The 18,966-nt window shown below is 51.6% G+C and overlaps 1 protein-coding gene across 5 annotated transcripts in view; it reads right to left on the bottom strand.

The window, feature by feature from the left end:
* Positions 1-18,966, bottom strand: part of TRIM9 (tripartite motif containing 9) — a 74,459-nt gene that overhangs the window by 4,888 nt on the left and 50,605 nt on the right. The window contains exons 4-11 of one of the 5 annotated variants that reach the window (XM_054635439.2): positions 17,576-17,686; positions 16,024-16,177; positions 12,737-12,894; positions 10,124-10,262; positions 5,318-5,506; positions 2,724-2,765; positions 1,661-1,684; positions 321-624 (exon numbers count right to left, since the gene is read on the bottom strand). In XM_054635439.2, the coding sequence (XP_054491414.1) occupies positions 321-624; positions 1,661-1,684; positions 2,724-2,765; positions 5,318-5,506; positions 10,124-10,262; positions 12,737-12,894; positions 16,024-16,177; positions 17,576-17,686 (1,121 nt within the window). The other 4 variants (XM_054635440.2, XM_054635445.2, XM_054635446.2 and 1 more) reach the window with 4 other exon arrangements.

The raw sequence follows: 18,966 nt of genomic DNA, 5'->3' as shown, positions 1-18,966 counted from the left end.
GGTGCTAATTCGATGAGGGTTTTTTGGGGGGTCCCACCCCAGGAGCAGCATGGTTTGTGAGAGAGAAGGGAGAAAAGGGAAGGCAGGGGGAGAGAGGGAGAGCCTGGGGAGAAAAGGGCCAAGAGAGAGTCTATGGTCTCCCCCCACAGCTTAACAGGGAGATTCAAAGTGGGCATGGAATAAGCCTTGGGCCAACGGGATTACAGATCCGTGACACTTCAGGGGAGAGGATCCCAGGCTTGGAATAACCCCTACATTTTCGAGGGGTGAGACAGAGCAAACCACTGAACTAAAATGCAACCCCACACCCACCCACCTACCTGTTGGTGTGGGAGTTGTTGTGCATGAACCAGCTGCGGTTGTTGTCCACGTACATGGCCCAGGCCTTGTCGTCCTTGCCCAGCATGGCATCCTTGAGGACGTCGATGCGAGCCACGCCAAAGGCCGGGTCGGGGTGGTTGTCGTAGCGATCGATGGACAGCTCCCAGTAGTGGAGCCCTTTGGAAAAGCCCGTTTTGCCCAGCACCACCCTGTCATCGTAGCTGTTGCAGGTGACAGTCAGGTTGTCATTGGAAAAGATGATGTCAGCGTGGGCAGAGGAGGGGTCGAAAGAAAACCAAGCAACTGGAACACACAAACAAGACGGGGTTAGCGCGGTGGGGACGCGCCGGGGACGCGGGGAGCGACACGGACGGGGCATGCTGCATGCAGGACACGGAGCTTCCACCACGGAGGGACAACTTCCACCAGGGAGGGACAACTTCCACCACGGAGGGACAACTTCCACCACGGAGGGATGCTCTGAGCTCCTGTGGCTGCAGCTGCCAGTGTGCCTGAGGTTTTATGGCCAGGACTTGGAGGAGTTTCGCTCTTGCTGCTCCATGGTTGCCAATGTCTCAGCTCGTGAGCCTGCAGGATCCTCAAGGCCTCCTAAAATTTGGGCCTCGCAGGAGATGTGATCCTCACCAGGTCTCTGGGCTCTAACAGAATTATGGAATTGTGGAAGGGTTTGGGTTGGAAGGGATTTTAAAGCCCATCTTATTCCAACCCCTGCCATGGCAGGGACACCTTCCACTATCCCAGGTTGCTCCAAGCCCTGTCCAGCCTGGCCTGGAATGTAACTTACTCTCAGGACCGAGTGTTATCAGTTTGCAGAGTCAGGTCAGTGTGGGAAGGGAACTGAGGATCAGCAGATAAACTCTGTGTGTGTATTTAAGGGCTGTTTGTGGGAACCAAAAGCACACACAAAGGTCTTCATTCACTGAGTCACACAAAGAAACCTCCCTGCCAAGCAACGAGCCACACCTAAGACAAGAACTCAAGGGAAGGCTGGAAAATGCCCCAAAACCTCCAGGATTCCGTAGGGCTGCTGGTTTAAATGCACAGGACTTGGTTACTGCAAATCTGACAGACACAGCGTCACGTCCTCGACAAGACAGACGGACAGGGAGTCATTCACAAGCCACCAGCCCGGTTCCCCAGGTGGTTTCCTCCAGCTGAAAATGTGAACTGACACATCCAACAAAACACTCTGGCGGCTTGAAAAACAAAACCACTCGTGTGAGACTGATTGACTCTGGTTTATTGGAAGGTTCCACAGGACAGCTGCCATGCACGCGGCCGCCCCGCGCTCCCCGCGCTGCGCACGGGGGTGCCGTACCTGCCACCATTTTTTTAATGTCAACTGTGGTCATCCCCAGGGAAAGGCATGCAGGAGAGAAAACAGCACGTCAGGTTGAGTAGGAGAGAGAAGGAGAAACCATTCCTGCTTGTCTGTGACTCCAGCCAGAGCATGGACCTGTTGGCATTGTGCATCAAGGTGGGGCGAGAGGCGCGAGGATGGGCTGGGGCTGTGAGAGGGAGCAGGGTGAGGAGGGAATCCCACAGGGCTGCGGGCTCCTTCTCCCAGGGGAATGAGCAGGACTGGCCCTGCAGACAGCCTGAAGAGGACAGGCAAGCGGCAGCCACCTTGCTTTAATTAGCTGCAAAGGGGCTAATTGCATTCAGGGCATTTGGCCCATGTTCAAGTGCCTTAATGAGCAGGGATATGTACTGAGAATCATGGAGTGCTTTGGGTTGGAAGGAACCTCAAAATTCATCCTGTTCCACCCACTGCCATGGGCAGGGACAACTTCCACTAGCCCAGGTTGCTCCAAGCTGGCCTTGGACACTTCCAGGGATCCAGGGGCAGCCACAGCTGCTCTGGGAATTCTATTCCAGGGCCTCCCTACCCTCACAGCCTGAATTCCTTCCTAATATCCAATCTAACCCTGCCCTCTTTCAATTTTAAAGAGGAGGAGAGCAGAAGAATCAGTTCCCAATTACAGGGCCATTTCCAGAGCACTGACCTCAGGCTTCTCTTTAAAACCATTTGGGGGAAAACCAAAATGCCTTTACATCATCCAGCCACCATAACTTCTCCAAATTTGCCACCTGCTCAGGGCAGTGGTGGAGTTCCCATTCTTGGAGGGATTTAAAAGCTGTGTGGATGTGGCACTTGGGGACATGGCCTTGGCACTGCTGGGGAATAGTTAGACTCAGTTTTAGAGGGCTTTTCCAACCTCAACAATTCCATGATTCTGTCACATCCAGGAGTGCTCTGCAAGCAGGGTACGAGCGAGAAACACTGCTCAGTCGCCAAAGAAAAGATAAAAAAGCAAAAAGAATAAAAAGAATGAAGCAACAGGCAGTAGGTGCCAGTTAATTGTAATTAAGATACTTGCCTAATTGGGAGTAAGGCGATCCTTGTGAGTCAAAATTGCATCCTATAAAGAGATACTACATTTCACACATCACAGCTGAGGAACAACAACCTCCTGACAAACACTCTGAGCATTTCATTGTTAATTAAGCATCCAGCAGCCACGGGAGGCCTGATTCATTAAAAGCCAGAGGGCACGGAGAGGGGTGGCAAACACAGCCTGGGAGTTTGAGTGTGGACTGTATAAAGTCTGACTGCTCAGGATGCCAAATTATTCTGCTTTTCTCAGAAAAAAGGCAGGAAATTTTAGCCTTGGTGGGGTATCTTGGCTGCTTGGTAAAGATTCTCTAAACTGACTGATAAAACACTTCTTGAAGGACAGGGATTGAGGAAAAGGCAGCTCCTGATGGGTGTGGGGTGGAATGGAGCTGGAATGGAGATGCCCAGGGGCTGGCACCTGCCTCAGACCCCAAAGGGCTGTACCTTCATCAGCTGCAAGGGCAGGATGTGTCAGGTGCCCTTCATGCTCCTGTGCCTGATTGCTGGCTGCAAGCACCTCATGGGAGCCAGGGACTGATCCAGGAGCTTGTCCTGACCTAGGGGCTTGTCCTGATTCAGGAGTTTTTCCTGACCTAGGGGCTTGTCCTAATCCAGTTTTTTCTTACCTAGAAGCTTGTCCTAATCCAGGAGCTTGCCCTGATCCAGGAGCTTGTTCTGACCTAGGAGCTTGTCCTGTTCCAGGAGTTTTTCCTGACCTAGGGGCTTGTCTTGATCCAGGAGCTTGTCCTGGTCCAGGAGCTTGTTCTGACCTAGGGGCTTGTGCTGACCTAGGGGATTGTCCTGATCCAGGAGCTCATCCTCACCAGGAGGAGCCACCAACATAAGCCCTGTGTGGGGCAGCACTCACCAAGGGCGCTGGATTTTAGGGCCACCCCTGCCCAGCTCTGTGCCTGGTTCCCCCCTCCTGCCCTGGGTGCTGGTGGGAAGGCACCTGGCTGTGGTTGTGCTCCGTGCTGTGCCAAGAGGCTCCTCCTGAGGCTGCTTTAATGAATCCTGCCCCGTGTCCCGACTCCAACACCGCTTCTCCAGGGCTCCGCGCATCGCTGTGCTCCAAAGCTCTCATGAGGGACACACAGACCCTGTTTTGGCTGTCAGGACCCCGTTTTTCCCTGTTCCCCCACCCCAGAGTGGGGCTGCAGAAGGTCCAAGGTGCACGCATGGGTTTGGCTCACGGGCAGCACGGGAGGGTCCCGGAACCCCGGACACAAAGGAAGGAACGTCCGTAACAAAACAGCGTTGGAAGCCATCAGCTCACAGCAGCACGATGAGAAATCAAACATAAAAAGCACAAAGAAAAGAAAGTTTGCAGGGTCCTCCCCCCACCCTGGTTATTCTGGCAAGGGTCATGCTGCAGCATTCCTCATTCCGTGTTATGGGATGGAAGTCAAACAATCGGGGGCCCCCATTCTTCCAGGGCTTCCACCGGAGCAAGCCGGGAATGAACGCCTTTGGAGTGGTGTACATCCAGAGTGGTGGAAGAATCAGGGCCCAGGATCTTTAGCAACAGAAGATGTGCAAAGATTGGTTAGAAAACAGCTCTGAGAGATGCCTGTGCCTGTGGCTCCTTTCTGGCTGCCCAAATCCATCCCTCACTCTGCCTGACCTGTCTCCATCCCAGCACAGCCGCGATTCCGGGCACACGGATCTGAGCTCGTGTGGGGCTGCCAGGCCACAGAGGCATCACAGGGGTGGTGTCCTCTGCTCTGCAGGAAACAGGGCTTTGGGATGGGCACATCTGAGTTTGGAAAAGCTGAGCCCAGTGCTCAAAGCTGAGCGGAAAAGAGCCCACGTCTCCAGGCCCTAAGTCGGGCTGTGAGCTGGAATCACAGAATCCCAAACTGGTTTGGGTCGGAGGGGACACAAATCACCTCATTCCACACCCCTGCTGTGGGCAGGGACACCTTCCACTATCCCAGGCTGCTCCAATCTGGCCTGGGACAGACACTTCCAGGGATGGGGAGTCCTCAGTCTCTCTGAGCAACAAGCCAGAGCCTGCATCCAGACTTGCTTCTTTCCTAAGAGGGGTCTAGATTTAATAAACAAAACTCATTTCACAGACCATATCTCCCAGCAGAGGCTGCGTTTCCTGGTTGTGCTCAGAAAGGAAAGCATGGGGATATTCCCACAGGTTTCACCCAGGGAATGTCTTTTCTGATTAACCCTTGACACAAGCTCAACACAAACCAGAAATGAGGAATCTTCCAGAGGAAAGTGTCCCTGCCCATATGAGGAGGTTGGAAGTGGATGAGCTTTAAGGTCCCTTCTAACCCAAACCATTCAGGGATTTATGATCACCAAAGGGCTCAGCCTTGCCAAGAGCAGCACCCAGGTAAGGAATGACTGTGCTGCTCCATCAGCCCACACCTGAAACACCCCAGGAGAAGCACACCACTGACCCCCCTGGGCGGCAGGAGCAGGCCACTGACAAACAGAAAGAATTCCCACTGCCATCTGCATGTCATGGCAAAAACAAACACGACAGAACAGAACAAACAGAGAGTTTGGAGATGCCCAGAAGCACAGACCAAGAGGCAAGGCCAGAGGTGCTCAGCTCACCGGCTGAATTCAGGGACTGTAAGGAAGAATGCAAGCTCAGCTGGTGGGCCGAAGATCTTAGCTCAAAGTAGGATCTCCCCGAGAAGCTGGGTTGCAGGTTAAGGGTGGAGGAGAAAGGACTCATTCTACGAAGCTGCGATCTTTCCAAAGGCACTGGAAAAGGGAGGGTCTGCTCTTCTGACTGCGTGTCTAAACGTAAGATCAAGGCAAACTGCACATCAGACATGGGCTCTCTGCTGGGCAGAGAGCAGAAAACAGCTCTGAGAGATCCCTGTGCCTCTGGGGATCTCTCACTCCCCAGCCCCAGCCCCAGCTCAGGGCAGAGCACGGAGCCTGCTCCTGTGACAGGTGCTGGGCAGCCCAGAGAGACCCTTGAGGGCAGCCTGACAGCAAGGAAAACATGTTCATCTTCCAAAGTGTCCCCGTGACAAATGCAACTGGTTTTCTGTAAAGGGGGGAGGGTTCTGCATCTCTTCACAGTAATGCACCTAAAAGAATTCACAGGTTACCATGCACACGTCCCATCGTGCTTTAACACATCCCAAACCTTTTCCCAGGGGTGGCAAACCCAGCTGGTGACATTTTGCAGGGCTGTGCTAAGCTCCATCACCCTAAGAACCACCAAGCACCCACCTTACTCAAGGGTTGTTCGGGAGGTTGTGTTCTTGGTATCCCTTTGTACCTGTCAAAACACATCTGAGCCTTACAGCAAGAATTTAACCTGTGGCATTCACAGCAAAAACGTCAGAGCACAGGGAACCTCTTGGGTCATTGGTCTCTGTTCCCTGCTACCACAGTCACCTCCCACAGTTTCTTCCCTAACCTCTTCCAGGATTGTGTTAACATGAAAATGTAGAATCCACCATCCACACGCTCACACTGCATCCCCCAGCCTTCCCAGCTCTGCTGTGGGTATGGATTGAGCTGGGAATTGTTAAAACAGATAAAAAGGGAACATTTCTTTGCGTGGTGGGTTGTAACTTCTGCAACTCGCTGCTGCTGTGGCCCAGGCTGTGGAAGCAAAGGGGGTCAGTGGGGTCAGAGGAGATAAATTATTGCACAACAGCCAATAAACAGAGCTCAAAGTTTGTTTATTAGTTTAGCTTCTAACCCTACCAAGAGTGAGAGGAGCTACTACCACGAGTAGCTGTGCTCATGGCTCTCCCTATCAGCCCCTCACATCCCTGTAGCTCCCTGGGGCTGATCCCCCTGGGGTTGCTCACCCTTTCCAAAAGCTGCTGGTTAAAAAGCCCTGGTTGCTGCTCAGGGTCACTCCATGGATGGTCAGGAATTTAAAGTTGGGCTCCAGATGAGGAGCTGGGCTTGAAAGAAAAGGTTCTGGTGCTTGGCTTGGCTGGGGAAGGGAGGAGGAAGCTCTGTGCCTGGAGAGAAGCCTGGGAGGCACTGCTGAGCTCCATTTCTCCATCTCCACCTGGAGTGAGCTGGTCCTTCATCCTGACATCCAGAGCATGGAAAGAGGTCAGGAGGAGTCTGGCCAGAGGCAGGGAAATCTGCTGGATGAGGGAAAAGCAGGAGAGCAGGGCTGCCCAGCTCAGGGAGGAGGAGGAGGAGGAGGCTGGGAGAGACCCCAGGGCAGCCAAGCAGGGCTGCCACCAGCCAAGCTTTGGGCCATGTCTGTGCCCTGGGTCACCTTTTTCTTCCAGACTCACTTCCCAGCACAGAGCTGAGCTTCATTCAGGTGCTGGAGAAACAGAGGTTAAGGCAGAGCCTTGGGCTAAGATGTGAGAGAGCAAGAGACACTCGCAGGGATTGTGTGGAACAGCCCCAAACCAGCTCAGGAGGGGACACAGCCCAAGGGAAGGATGGCACCTTCCACCCTTGCTGCCCCTTGGCTGTGCTGGTGACAGGGATCTTCACCCCTGGGAAGCCCCAGCACAGGGGAAGGGCTCAGGAGCTCAGACCTTCTCCCAGCCAGGAACCACCTTGTCCTGCTGCTGGCACCAAGAACCAGCTCTGGAGGGTGACCTGCCATAGTTTCCTCAGGGATGAGCAGAAGGTGCCTCTCCCATGGGCTGGGAAGATGCTCCTGCTGCAGATTCCTGCCTGTGCTGCCTTCCCATGGGATTTTCCACCTGGCTGCTGTGGCTGTTGACAGAGGCAGCACCTGCAGAGCCCCAGGCACGTCCCCTTCTTCTCATCCTGGTTCTCTTCAGATGCTGAACCCTGCAAGACCTTTTGCTCCCCACTACCCTCTGCTCACAGAAAGCAGAAGAAAGGCTTCAGTTCCCTTGCACAGGCTGCAGATGAACATCTCATGGGCCAGAGCTATAAACCAGCTCTTCAATACCAGAGTTCCTCCCAGCCACGTTCAGAGAGATTCTCTCTTCACATCGAGCCTGTCCCTTTTTTGTCCTCTCTTCCCACACAACCACTTTGCAGGAAGCTGCAGAGCTTGGCTGAAGGGAAAAGCTAAGCCTACTTCAGACAAAATAGCTCTTAAGAAGGGCTGATGGTGCTGTAAAAGGCAGGAATAAAAGCCTAAGCCAGGGCTGTGATGTGCTCCATTCACAGTCACCGGGATATCCGGAAGCTGCACACACAGATGTGATTTATTTCCCTTTCAATCCAAAAGAGCTCAGGCAGCCTCTAAGAGCACAAAATGCTCCAGGCCCGTTTGACTTTCTCTCCCTGCCTTTTTTTTTTTTTGTGCTGGAATAACAAATGCAAGAGCTCATTCAAGTGAAAAGGCTGAATGAATGCAGCCAAGGAGATGGAACTTCTCCTTGGTGGCACAGCCCAAGCACAGCCCTGCTGGGGCCACAAGCAGCTCTTTTCTCCCAGATTCCTTTGTATTTTGGAGCTTGGCTCAAGGTGAGAACACCTCTGAGAGGAAATCAAAGCTGGGAAGATCATAGAGAGGACCCTGTGAACTCCTGGCTGGGACAACTTAAAGCCCAGCTGGTTTTGATGAGGAAATTGTGCCTCAAATGTGTCGTGTGAGGCACGAAGGAGATGAGCAGTCAAAGCTCTGCTGTCTCCTGCTAAGGCTGGAGTGGGAGCTGTTGACCTTCAGGCTTTGGGAGCAAGCCTGGCCAGCCTGGCACGGGGCTGGATGCAGCTTGTCCCCTCCCTGGATCTCCAGAGGAACTTCTGCAGCTCCTTTGCTGCTGCTGCTCAGTTTGCAAACAGGCACTGAGGCGTCTCTGACAGATGTGCCAAGGCCTCTGTGCTGTGCTGTGACCTCCCTGCCTCTCCTGTGACAAGTTTGTCACAGTTTTGCTGTCTGCCCTAGCTCTGAATGAATCCCATTCCTTGCTGACCTGCCCTTTCCAAACTGGAATGGTGATCTGCAGGCAGCAGGAGAACCTAGCTTAATTTCTCTAAGAGAAACAAGCTTGCTCTGCTTTTGTCTTCTATTTCTTCAGCAAAAATCCCATTTTTCTCCTTGCTGAAAGCCCCCAGGGCTGCTCTGTGGCTCTCCCCTTCCTTCCACCCCCTCAGCAGCCCCACAAGCTGTGTGTGCTCCCTTCTGATCCCAGCTGCCAGCCAGCTGGATGCTGCTGTGAAAAACCCTCACACGGTTTGGAAAAGAGAGATTTTCGTCTGAGAGCAAGGAAAAGGGATTGCAGCAAGCGTGGAGAGCTCCCAAGGAAGGGTTTTGTGCCTGGCTATGGGGCAGCAGACGTGCTGGTGGGGCTGATCCCTTCCTCCACAGCTGCAGCTCCCCACTCCCACCTCGGAGCCAGCCCTGCCACTCTCCACCTGCACGTCAGGAATAAACCAATTTTCCACAATGGATTAAGTGCCTGGTGTGACAAATGTACTTAAAGCCAGGCAGGGAGATCCCCCTGCAGCCTGCAAGGGATTGTTTGATATTCTGAGTGGGTGTGGGGGTGATGCAGATGATGCTGCAGGGCTCCTGTGCTCCCCTGGCTCTGGAAGGACAGCAGGACACCAAAACACTGCTCCATGGCCCCTCTGCTCCCTGTGCTGTCCTGCCAGGCCTGGATCCTGTGCTTATGGCATTGTGCAGCCAAGCACAGCCTCAGGAGCAATGCTGGCAGTGCTTTGCTTTAAATGGGCCCAGTGGAAACATCTGAGCTTCCCTTTTGTGGAAGCTTTCCCTTTCACATCTCCCCAAATTTAAACACCTCTCTTCACAGAGAGCAGCAGGCACAACTTCCCAAGGACCTGTCCTGGGAAACCTCAGGGAAGAAGAGGAAAACAATTCTTATCTCTGTTCACTGCTCCTGTTGTTTTTGCAGGTGTGGAATGTGTCAGGAAGATTGTTTACCTGAAGGGATTTGGTAACTGGACTCTGGTGATGGTTGTTTATGTTAATTAACCAATCACTCCAAGCTGTGTCCTGGCTGGCTCAGACAGTCATGGGTTTTTCTTTAGTATAGAATAATATAAAACTTCAGTATAGTTTTCTTTAGTATGGTATCTGTTTAGTATGTCATTTAGTATTGTATTAATAATATATTAGTATTAGTAATATAGAATATATATTCTATATTACTAATACTATTCTATAATATAGAATAACTATATATATATTAGTATTAGTAATATAGAATAGCTTAATACAGCAATTGTTCAGCACTCTGAATCCTGGAGTCAGATCCCCATCATTCCCAGACCTCGGGGTGTCCCTGCACTCCACACTCCCCCCGTGCCTGCCCAGAGGCCACAGGCAAAGGCTGAGAGGGAGCTCCTGGCTCTGCTGGAGGCTCCTGCCCAGCTGTGCCCCAGGTCAGTGCTGGTGCTGCTGCAGGGGTGGCTCGGGGAGGGCTGCAGGAGCTGGGCTGGGCTCTCCTGAGCCGCCTCCAGGCTGTTCCTTACCCTCGGAAGTCTGCAGCACCAGGGTCTTGCTGTAGGGGCTGACTCCTGACTTGTTGAAGGCCTTGACACGGGCACTGTAGGTGCTGTTGAAGTGCAGCCCATCCACTGTGCACATGGTCTCCTTGCCCACGTACACCTCCTGCAAGAAAAGGCTCCTGTCAGTGCCAGGGATGGGGAATGGTGCTGACATCTTTCATGAAAAATCCTTTCCTTAGGACTTTTTGTCCTGAGCAGCTGAGAGGCCTCAGGAACAAAATGCAAACAGTGGTTATCTGCTGCTGTGGAATGCAACAGGGGCATCTGGGATTGGTCTCATGTGGTTGTTTTTTATTAATGGCCAATCACAGTCCAGCTGTCTCGGACTCTCTGAGAGTCAAAAGATTTTATTATCATTCCTTCCCTTCCTTTGAAGCCTTCTGATGAAATCCTTTCTTCTATTCTTTTAGTATGGTTTTAATAGATCAAATACTTTTAATATAATATATTAATTAATTAATATTATATAAATAATATAATATACTATAATATACTATAATATATTATATATTATAGTATATATAATATATATTATATATAAATATAAATAATATATCTTTATTAATATAATAGAATAGAATATATTTTTATTTATATAATATATTTAATATATATTAAATATATCATATAAATATAATATAATATAATATAATATAATATAATATAATATAATATAATATAATATAATATAATATAATATAATATAATATAATATAATATATCAGCCTTCTGAAACATGGAGTGAGATCCTCATCTCTCCCCTCTTCCTGGGCCCCCTGTGAGCACCAGCACAGGGAACAGCCTGGCACACCTTGGGGGGCACAGGATCCCCCCTGGGGCATCCCTGGGGGGCTGGGGAGGGCTGAGGCTGAGCCAAATGGGGTTTGTTCCCTGGGCTCAGCACCAGCAGGAGCTGAGGGGGGGTTCTGCCCCTCTGCTCTGCTCAGCTGGGATCCCAGCCTGGAGCTCTGCCCCCAGATCTGAGGTGCAACATCAGGAGGACGTGGAGCTGCTGGAGGGAGTCCAGAGGAGCCATGGAGCTGCTCCAAGGGCTGGAGCCAGGCTGGGAGAGGAGAAGGCTCCAGGGAGAGCTCAGAGCCCCTTCCAGAGCCTGAAGGGGCTCCAGGAGAGCTGGAGAGGGACTGGGGAGAAGGGATGGAGGGACAGGAGCCAGGGAATGGCTGCCAGTGCCAGAGGGCAGGGCTGGGTGGGAGATTGGCCATGAATATTGGCAGCAGCAAGCACTGACCTTGTTCTCCCCACACCCATCCTGCTGCTCCCCTCCCTCCAGGTGCCGCCCCTGTCACCTCTCCTTTGCCTCAGCTGTGCTCTGGCAGGGCCTGAGTCACTGTGGGGAAGTTCAGAGTGCAATGGGCTGGTCCTGTGCCTGCTCTCCGTGGATGTGAACACGCCAGAATAATTATTGGCGTGTTGGATCAGAGAAAAATCATATTTTAATTGTGTAATTACAGCAATTTAAAAGCCCTCAGGCCTTAAACACCTCTGCTTGCTGGCAGCTGGCAAACCATGAGGCTTTCATGGCAATTAGCATGCCTTGCATGAAATATTCAGCAGCCTAAAAAGATGGACTTTAAGGAATGGTTCGGGTTGGAAGGGACCTTAAAAACCATCTTGTTCCACCTTCCACCATCCCAGGCTGCTCCAAGCCCTGTCCAGCCTGGTCTTGGGCACTGCCAGGGATTCAGGGGCAGCCACAGCTGCTCTGGGTAACAAGAGCTTCAAACATTGAGTTTCCAAGTCAAGGTGGCCACTGGAAAGGCATTTGCACCCCCTCAAATCACCCTGTACCCCAAAAACCCCACAGTGTGTCTGCACCACCTGCTTCCCTGGGCAACCCAGCAGGGAAAAGGGGACCTAAAAAAAAAATATGAGAACAAATCCTGTGGCAGGGAATCCCTGGAGGCAGAACATCCCCATAAATCCCATGGCAGGAATCCCTGGAGGCAGAACATCCCTCCAAACCCTGTGGCAGGGAATCCATAGAGGCAGAACATCCCCCCAGATAATTTGGCAGGGAATCCCTGGAGACAGAACATCCCCCCAAATCCCATGGCAGGGAATCCCTGGAGGCAGAACATCTCCCCAGATAATTTGGCAGGGAATCCCTGGGGGCAGAACATCCCCCAAATCCCATGGCAGGGAATCCCTGGAGGCAGAACATCTCCCCAGATAATTTGGCAGGGAATCCCTGGGGGCAGAACATCCCCCAAATCCCATGGCAGGGAATCCCTGGGGGTAGAACATCCCCATAAATCCTGTGGCAGGGAATCCCTGGAAGCAGAACACACCCCCAAATCCCATGGCAGGGAATCCCTGGAGGCAGAACATCCTTCCCAAATCCCATGGCTGGGAATCCCTGGAGGCAGAACATCCCCTCAAATCCCATGGCTGGGAATCCCTGGAGGCAGAACATCCCCTCAAATCCCATGGCTGGGAATCCCTGGAGGCAGAACATCCCCCAGATCCCATGGCAGGAATCCCTGGGGGTAGAACATCCTTCCCAGATCCCATGGCAGGAGTCCCTGGAGGCAGAGCCCCCAGATCCCGGACACGTACCCTGAACTGGCCGCCGTTGCCATCGTCCAGCTCCAGGATGTATCCCTCCACCTGCACGGTGGACAGCGGGGGCTGCTTCCAGGACAGGGTGGCGCTGTTGTTGTGGGTGCAGCACTCCTCCAGCTGCAGGATCGGCGGGGCCGGCACTGGGGACGAGACTAATCACCAATTAGTGCAATTAGTGCGACCCTGGGGGAGGGGAGGCAGCTCCAGGGGCAGGGGAGGAAGCAGAAAGGATTTTTCTCCCACTGAATTCCTCCCCCCTGCCGGCCTGCTGAAGCTTTTCTGCTTTATTCCCATTTTCTAATTGATTTTGGGGAATTATGGCAGCACAAAGTGTCTGTTTTGAGCTGCCTGAACCTTTCATGCAGCCAGTCCCAAACCTGGGACAATTCTCCCACAGGTTCTGGTTCTTATCTACAGCCCTGCTCTTCCCTTCAATAAATTCACTGCAACAAAACTGGGGGGCTGAGCACCCACTTTGGCTGCCATCAGCTGCACAGGGGGCAAAAAGGACTGCCAGGGATTTTCCTGCTGTGTTTGGGCATCTCCACATGTCCCACAGCCCATTCCTGCTCTGAAAAGCACAGGAAGAGTGACAGGGAGATGTCCCCTGACACACCTCTCGAAGAGCTGCTCGTCCACCATCCTCATCCTCACTGCCCAAAGTGACAAGAGCCACTGGAAGCAGACATGGAGAAGCCAGACAAGATGGGGAGGAGCCATGGATGCCCAGGAAAAAGCTGGATTTGCTCAGCATTTTCACCCTCTGTGACTCCTCCACCTCCTGGGCTGCATCCTCCAGGCTGGCAGAGGGTGTGGGGTGCCTTGGGACTGCTCTTTGTGCAGGCCTCAGGTGCTGTCCTCCCTCCCCTGGTGCTGTGGTACAGATTTGGGATGCAAACCCAACCTCCTGTAAGTCTACAAAACCAACAACTGATTTCCACAGCCAGGGTGAGCTGGGAGAAGGAGGAGGAGGAGGGATTTGATAAGAGGAGGGTGGGCGGCTGAACCAGCAGCAGATTTGCTCTTATTAATTAAAAATAACCCTCTGGGCTAAATTGCAGGAAGGGAGGGCAGGAACACAGGGCTGTGAAACAGCAATCCAGCCCTCCCTGGGTTTGCTATCCAAAAATATTCCTGACATTTCAGATGAACAGCCTGGCTAAGGAAGAGCCAGCACGGGCAGCTCCTCACTGCCACCAGCACCATCAGCTGAGGATGCTCCTTGTGGTGACAGAGTGTGGCCAACATCCTTCCTGTCCCTGGCCACTGAGACACCCTGGGCTGTGCAGACAGCTCCTGGGCCAGGAATTGCAGCTGTGGTGGGGAGGAAGAGCAGTGCCAGAGCTGCAGCTGGTGGCTGAAGGTCCAGGCCAGGCTCAGTGTCCTCCTGAGCCTCCCTGTGTCACAGCCCCTCTGCAGCTCTGGCAGCTTCCCTGGGCTTCCCAAACCCCTCATTCCCCATGGGCTGCAGCAGCCCTTGGTGGGACAGGAGAAGGAACACAGGGGGAATGGGGAACAGCAAGGAAATAGAGAAAAATAGAACTGGAATAGAATAGAATAGAATAGAATAGAATAGAATAGAATAGAATAGAATAGAATAGAATAGAATAGAATAGAACAGAAAGCCAAAATGATGATCTAAACCAACAGGGAGGGGAGGGAGGGAGGGAGGGCAGAGCACAGGCTAGGTGACCTGGCTCTGTTTGCAGGGACATCTGCTCTGTGACAGATGCTGCTGAGCACAGAGATGTGAGGAGAGCTTTGGCAAAAGCCTTGTGCTGCTCTCAAAAGAGAGGTCCCAACCTGCAGAGCACTTTTCAATGCACTGACAACTTTGTCAGAGCACTTTTTAATGCACTAGTAAATTTTTAATGCAGTAGGAGGGGTTTTCCAGGCAAAGCAAAAGCCCTGGCACCCTGCTCTGGCACACAGATGCCCAGGGATCCAAGACAGGGAAGCAGATGGTTGGCCCAGGGATGCAAAACCCACAGAAATGGGCACAACTCTGGGTCTGGGGTGCCCAGTTCTGCTGGGAGGTTGTTGGATTAGGCCCTTTTCTGACCCAGAGATGGGGTAACTGAGAGGCCTTTTAAAACTTTTATTCCATTTTAGTCTCATGAAAAGGGTGAGGCAATACAGATGTTATAGTTCACACCATCACAATCACAAGACAACTATTTCCTAATTACAATACATTATAAGTGTTTCTTGGTCTATCAGCTTTTGTCACACCATGCTGTAAATGCCTTAAAGCCAATTATCTAAAATTACCCCTTGTGGGTCCCACTACAATACACCTTTCATAGTTCTCCAAAGTATTTAGCTTAATTAGTTTAGTTTGCAAAGCCATCCTTTGAAACTTGTTTTTAGTTCTATTTTTCTCTTAACAATCTTTGTCTTATTCTATAGCATTTCTAAGTCAGCATTTCTCATCTCAAAGTTTCCATACAGATGCACTCTATGTCAGCCTTCTGTTAAGCTTTGAGAATTCTCTACAAATTCACTTCTCACAGGAGGTGAGAAACTCTCCTTTTCTGCCCTTCCCCTGGCATGAGCTGCCTGGCAGCTCCCAGCAGGAGCAGAGCTGAGCTTTGGGAAGTGTCCTGGATTGCCAAGCAAATTGTTTTCTGTTTGCCATCTGTGTGGCAGTTGTCCTCTGTTCATTGGGCAGTTTTTCCTTATCTCTTCCACACCTAATCCTCCCTCTGGGGAGACACCTGCTGATAACAGCCATGGAATGTCCCTGCATGCCTGATAAGAACTACAGCATCCCATTGGGAGATGTGAGCCCAGAGGGAGGAGCCAAGCATTCCTCCCTGGATATAATCTGGAGATTCTGGAACACCAGCACAGCTTCTGCACTGGATTGCCCAGAGGAGCAGCAGCTGCCTCTCCTTGCCCTGGATCTGCAGAGGAAGCCTCCACCCTTCTCCAGGATCCCTGCTCCAGCAGAGCCACCCCTGGCACTGCAGGAGGGCTGAGCCACAATTCCAATGGGGCTGCTGCCAGCACCCTGACCCACAGGGTGTCAGGCTGGGCTCTGACTCTGCCAGTGTTGGTTTAGTTCACTGCATGGTTCATTTTATCCTTTGATTTTCTTCCCTATTAAAGAACTGTTATTCCCTGCTCCCATATTTTTTCCTGAGAGCCCCCTAATTTCAAATTTATAGCAATTCAGAGGGAGGGGTTTTACATTTTCCATTTCAGGGGAGGCTCCTGCCTTCCTTTGCAGACCCCTGGCTTTCCAAACCCAGGCCGGAAGGCACTGGAAAGATCCTTACCTTTCATCTGCACGAAGTCCAGCTGGTGGATGGACTGGAGCAGAGGGGCATTGTCCAGGTTCAGGTCGAAGTCCGTGGTCATGCGGGGGGTGAGCGTCCCCTTGCCCCACTGATCCTCGGTCATGTGCACCCTCCTGATGAGAGCATCTGAGATCTGCAGGGCAGGAGCAGCCTCAGCTGCCGTGGGAGTGTCCCATGCCTTGTCCCCACCCTGCTCTCCCTGTCCCTCTGCCTGCCAGGCTGAAGGCTGGCATGTCACACGAGGTTTCCAGCATCGCTCTTCCCTGCAGGCTGGGCTGGAGGAGGGAGCCCTGGAGTGCTGGGTGCTATTTAATGGCAGGGTTTAGGGCTGAAGTGTTGGAAAACCCCAGCTTTACAGAGATGGGGCCACTGAGAGGTGTTTTAAAAGATTTTATTCCCTTATCAGTCTCATAGAAGGGTGAGACACAAGAAATGTAAAACTCAACACCATTCTATCAGAAGCCAACCCATTACCTTATAAATGTTTTTCAGCCTATTAGCTTTTGCCACACAATGCTGCTAATACTTCACCCCAGTCACCTAATTATTTTTCCCCACAATGCATCTTTCACAGTTCTAATTCTCTAAAATATTTGGTCTTTTTGTAAGGCCATAGTTTGAAACTTGTTTCTAGTTCAGTCTCTCTCTCAGCAATGTCATCTCTACTCCATGGCCTTCCTAAGCCAGCACACCTCATCTCAGAGTTTGCACACAGGTGTACAAGGCTGTGTGAGCTTTCTGCCAGCTTTTGAGAATCCTTTACAAATCCATTTCCCACAGCAAAGGGAGCCCAGGAATGCCTGGTCTGTTGGTGTCTCAGTGGAGAGCCAGGAGCACGGTGTGATCCCTGCTCCAGAGAGGCACCATCCACCCCCTGCTGCAGCCCTCTTGAGAGGAATGGCAGATTTGTCTTTCCAAACAAGCTGTGGGTCTGCTGGTTGATAAAACCAGCACTGGGAGATAAAAGAAACAATGGGAAGGATTCCACTGATTGCTGAATGGAAAAAGATATTTGCCTTTAGAAATAAACTTTAGGTTTTCTGATAAATTAAATTAGACATTGAAAGATGAAAGAATGGGGAAGAAAAACCCCTAAATTCCATATCAAATAAAAATTAAAAGGGAGGGTTATACATTACAAGGGAATCTCTGGTATCAGGTGTTTTGGGGAGTCTGAACCTCTCAAGGACCTCAGCCAATGGGGAAAGAGAGAAGGGAAATGTGGCTGGGAAATTGGGATAAAAAGGAGGCTGCATCCTCCAAAAATGTGAGAGATCCCAGGGGAATGCCCCATGGCCTCTCCCTTTATTCAAATAAAGCCAAAGGACTCCTCTGTCTCCTTCTTGGACATAAACCTCTGGTGTTTGTGGATTAATTTTCCTAACACTCTCCTCCAGAAATGTCCCTGCCCCACCCCTGCTCCTGCCTTGCTGTGAACATGGAGGTGATCAGAGGCAGATCCTGGATTTTATGGGGCCATTTCCCCTGGAGCAGCCCCAGCCCTGCAGCACCCCCCAGGCCCCAGCCTGACCTGCAGGAAGCCACTGGGGTCGTTCTCCTTGATGACCTCCAGGCAATATTCCATCAGCCCCGTGGTCTGGCGCAGCTTCACCGTGCAGTGCGAGATCTGGTCCCGCACCACCTGCAGGGGACAAGGACACCAGGGTCACCAGGACGGGCCCAGACTCACACACTGAGCTACAGACCTTTCAGAACCTGGGCAACAGCAGTGTGGAATCACAGAAAGTTTTAAAGGTCCCTTCCAGCCCAAAGGAATCTTGTTCCACTCCCTTGCACCATCTCAGGTTGCTCCAAGCCCTGTCCAACCTGTCCTTAGGCACTTCCAGGGATGGGGAATCCACAGTTTCTCAGGGCAACCTGTTCTAACAAGCTTTGTTCAGCCCAAAATCATAATTAACACACATAATTATTCAAAGCAGGAGGGCAGCTCCATGCCCTGCCTTTAATTAAGCCGGCTTCCAAATGGCAGCTGGTGAGCTCCATGCCAAGCAAATGCCAACTTCCATAGATCCACAGCTGCCCTGTCCAGCCTGGGCATGCAGCCAGGTTATGGGGCTGGCTCTGGGGCAGCTGAACTCAGGAGGATGAGGAGTGACCCTGGCAGCTGCTCTTTGCCAGGGGGATGAACACATCACCTCCCCCAGCTCCATCCCCAGGATGTGTTTGAGATGCTCAGCAGCTGCAGGGACCATGCTGCAGAATTCCCTTTTTTTTTTTCTCCACAGGCTGGGGATGAGCTCTGAGGAAGGGAAGCTCTAAGGAGAGGAGATAAATAAATAAAATAAATCCAAGCTCAGCCTGGGGCTGCCCAAGCTCCGCATTAAGGCACCTCTTGCACTCACAGCTCCTTCCCCAAGGGATCACATTCCAGCATCCCAGCAGAGCAGCACAAGGGTGAGGTTTGCTGGTGCCTCAGGGCTCTGCTGACCTTCCCTGAAGCACAGCAAGGAGGAGAGGGTCCAGGCTGGATGACACAAGGATTATTTTTATTTATTTGTTTGAAGCTGGCTGCTCCTTCACACTGCACCCTGCAGGTCCAGGATTTCACTGGCAGAGCAGCTCGGGAAGAGAGATTTTATTCTTGGACAAATGTGTTCAAATGCTCACAGAAGATTTTTTATTTTCTACTCCTGGAAGAGCTTTAAAAAGCTGTGTGTACAGTCCTCCACTGGCACTGAACAAAGCTGTGCAGCTCTGTGGAGTGTTACAGCAAGGATGAGCTGTGAGGATGAGCTTGGCAGCTGCAGCCAGATGGGAAGAGCTGCAATAAACAGGGATGAATATTGTATTTGTGGGGTTCCCAGATGAAGGAAGGAATGAGGAATTTGACTCCATGTCCTTAGAAGGCTACTTTCTTATTTTATGATGTAATATATATAATAAAATAATATATATATATCT

The sequence above is a fragment of the Agelaius phoeniceus genome, chromosome 6, assembly GCF_051311805.1.
Source record: "Agelaius phoeniceus isolate bAgePho1 chromosome 6, bAgePho1.hap1, whole genome shotgun sequence".
Taxonomy (NCBI): Eukaryota; Metazoa; Chordata; class Aves; order Passeriformes; family Icteridae; genus Agelaius; species Agelaius phoeniceus.
This window is presented reverse-complemented; position numbering and strand designations above follow the sequence as displayed.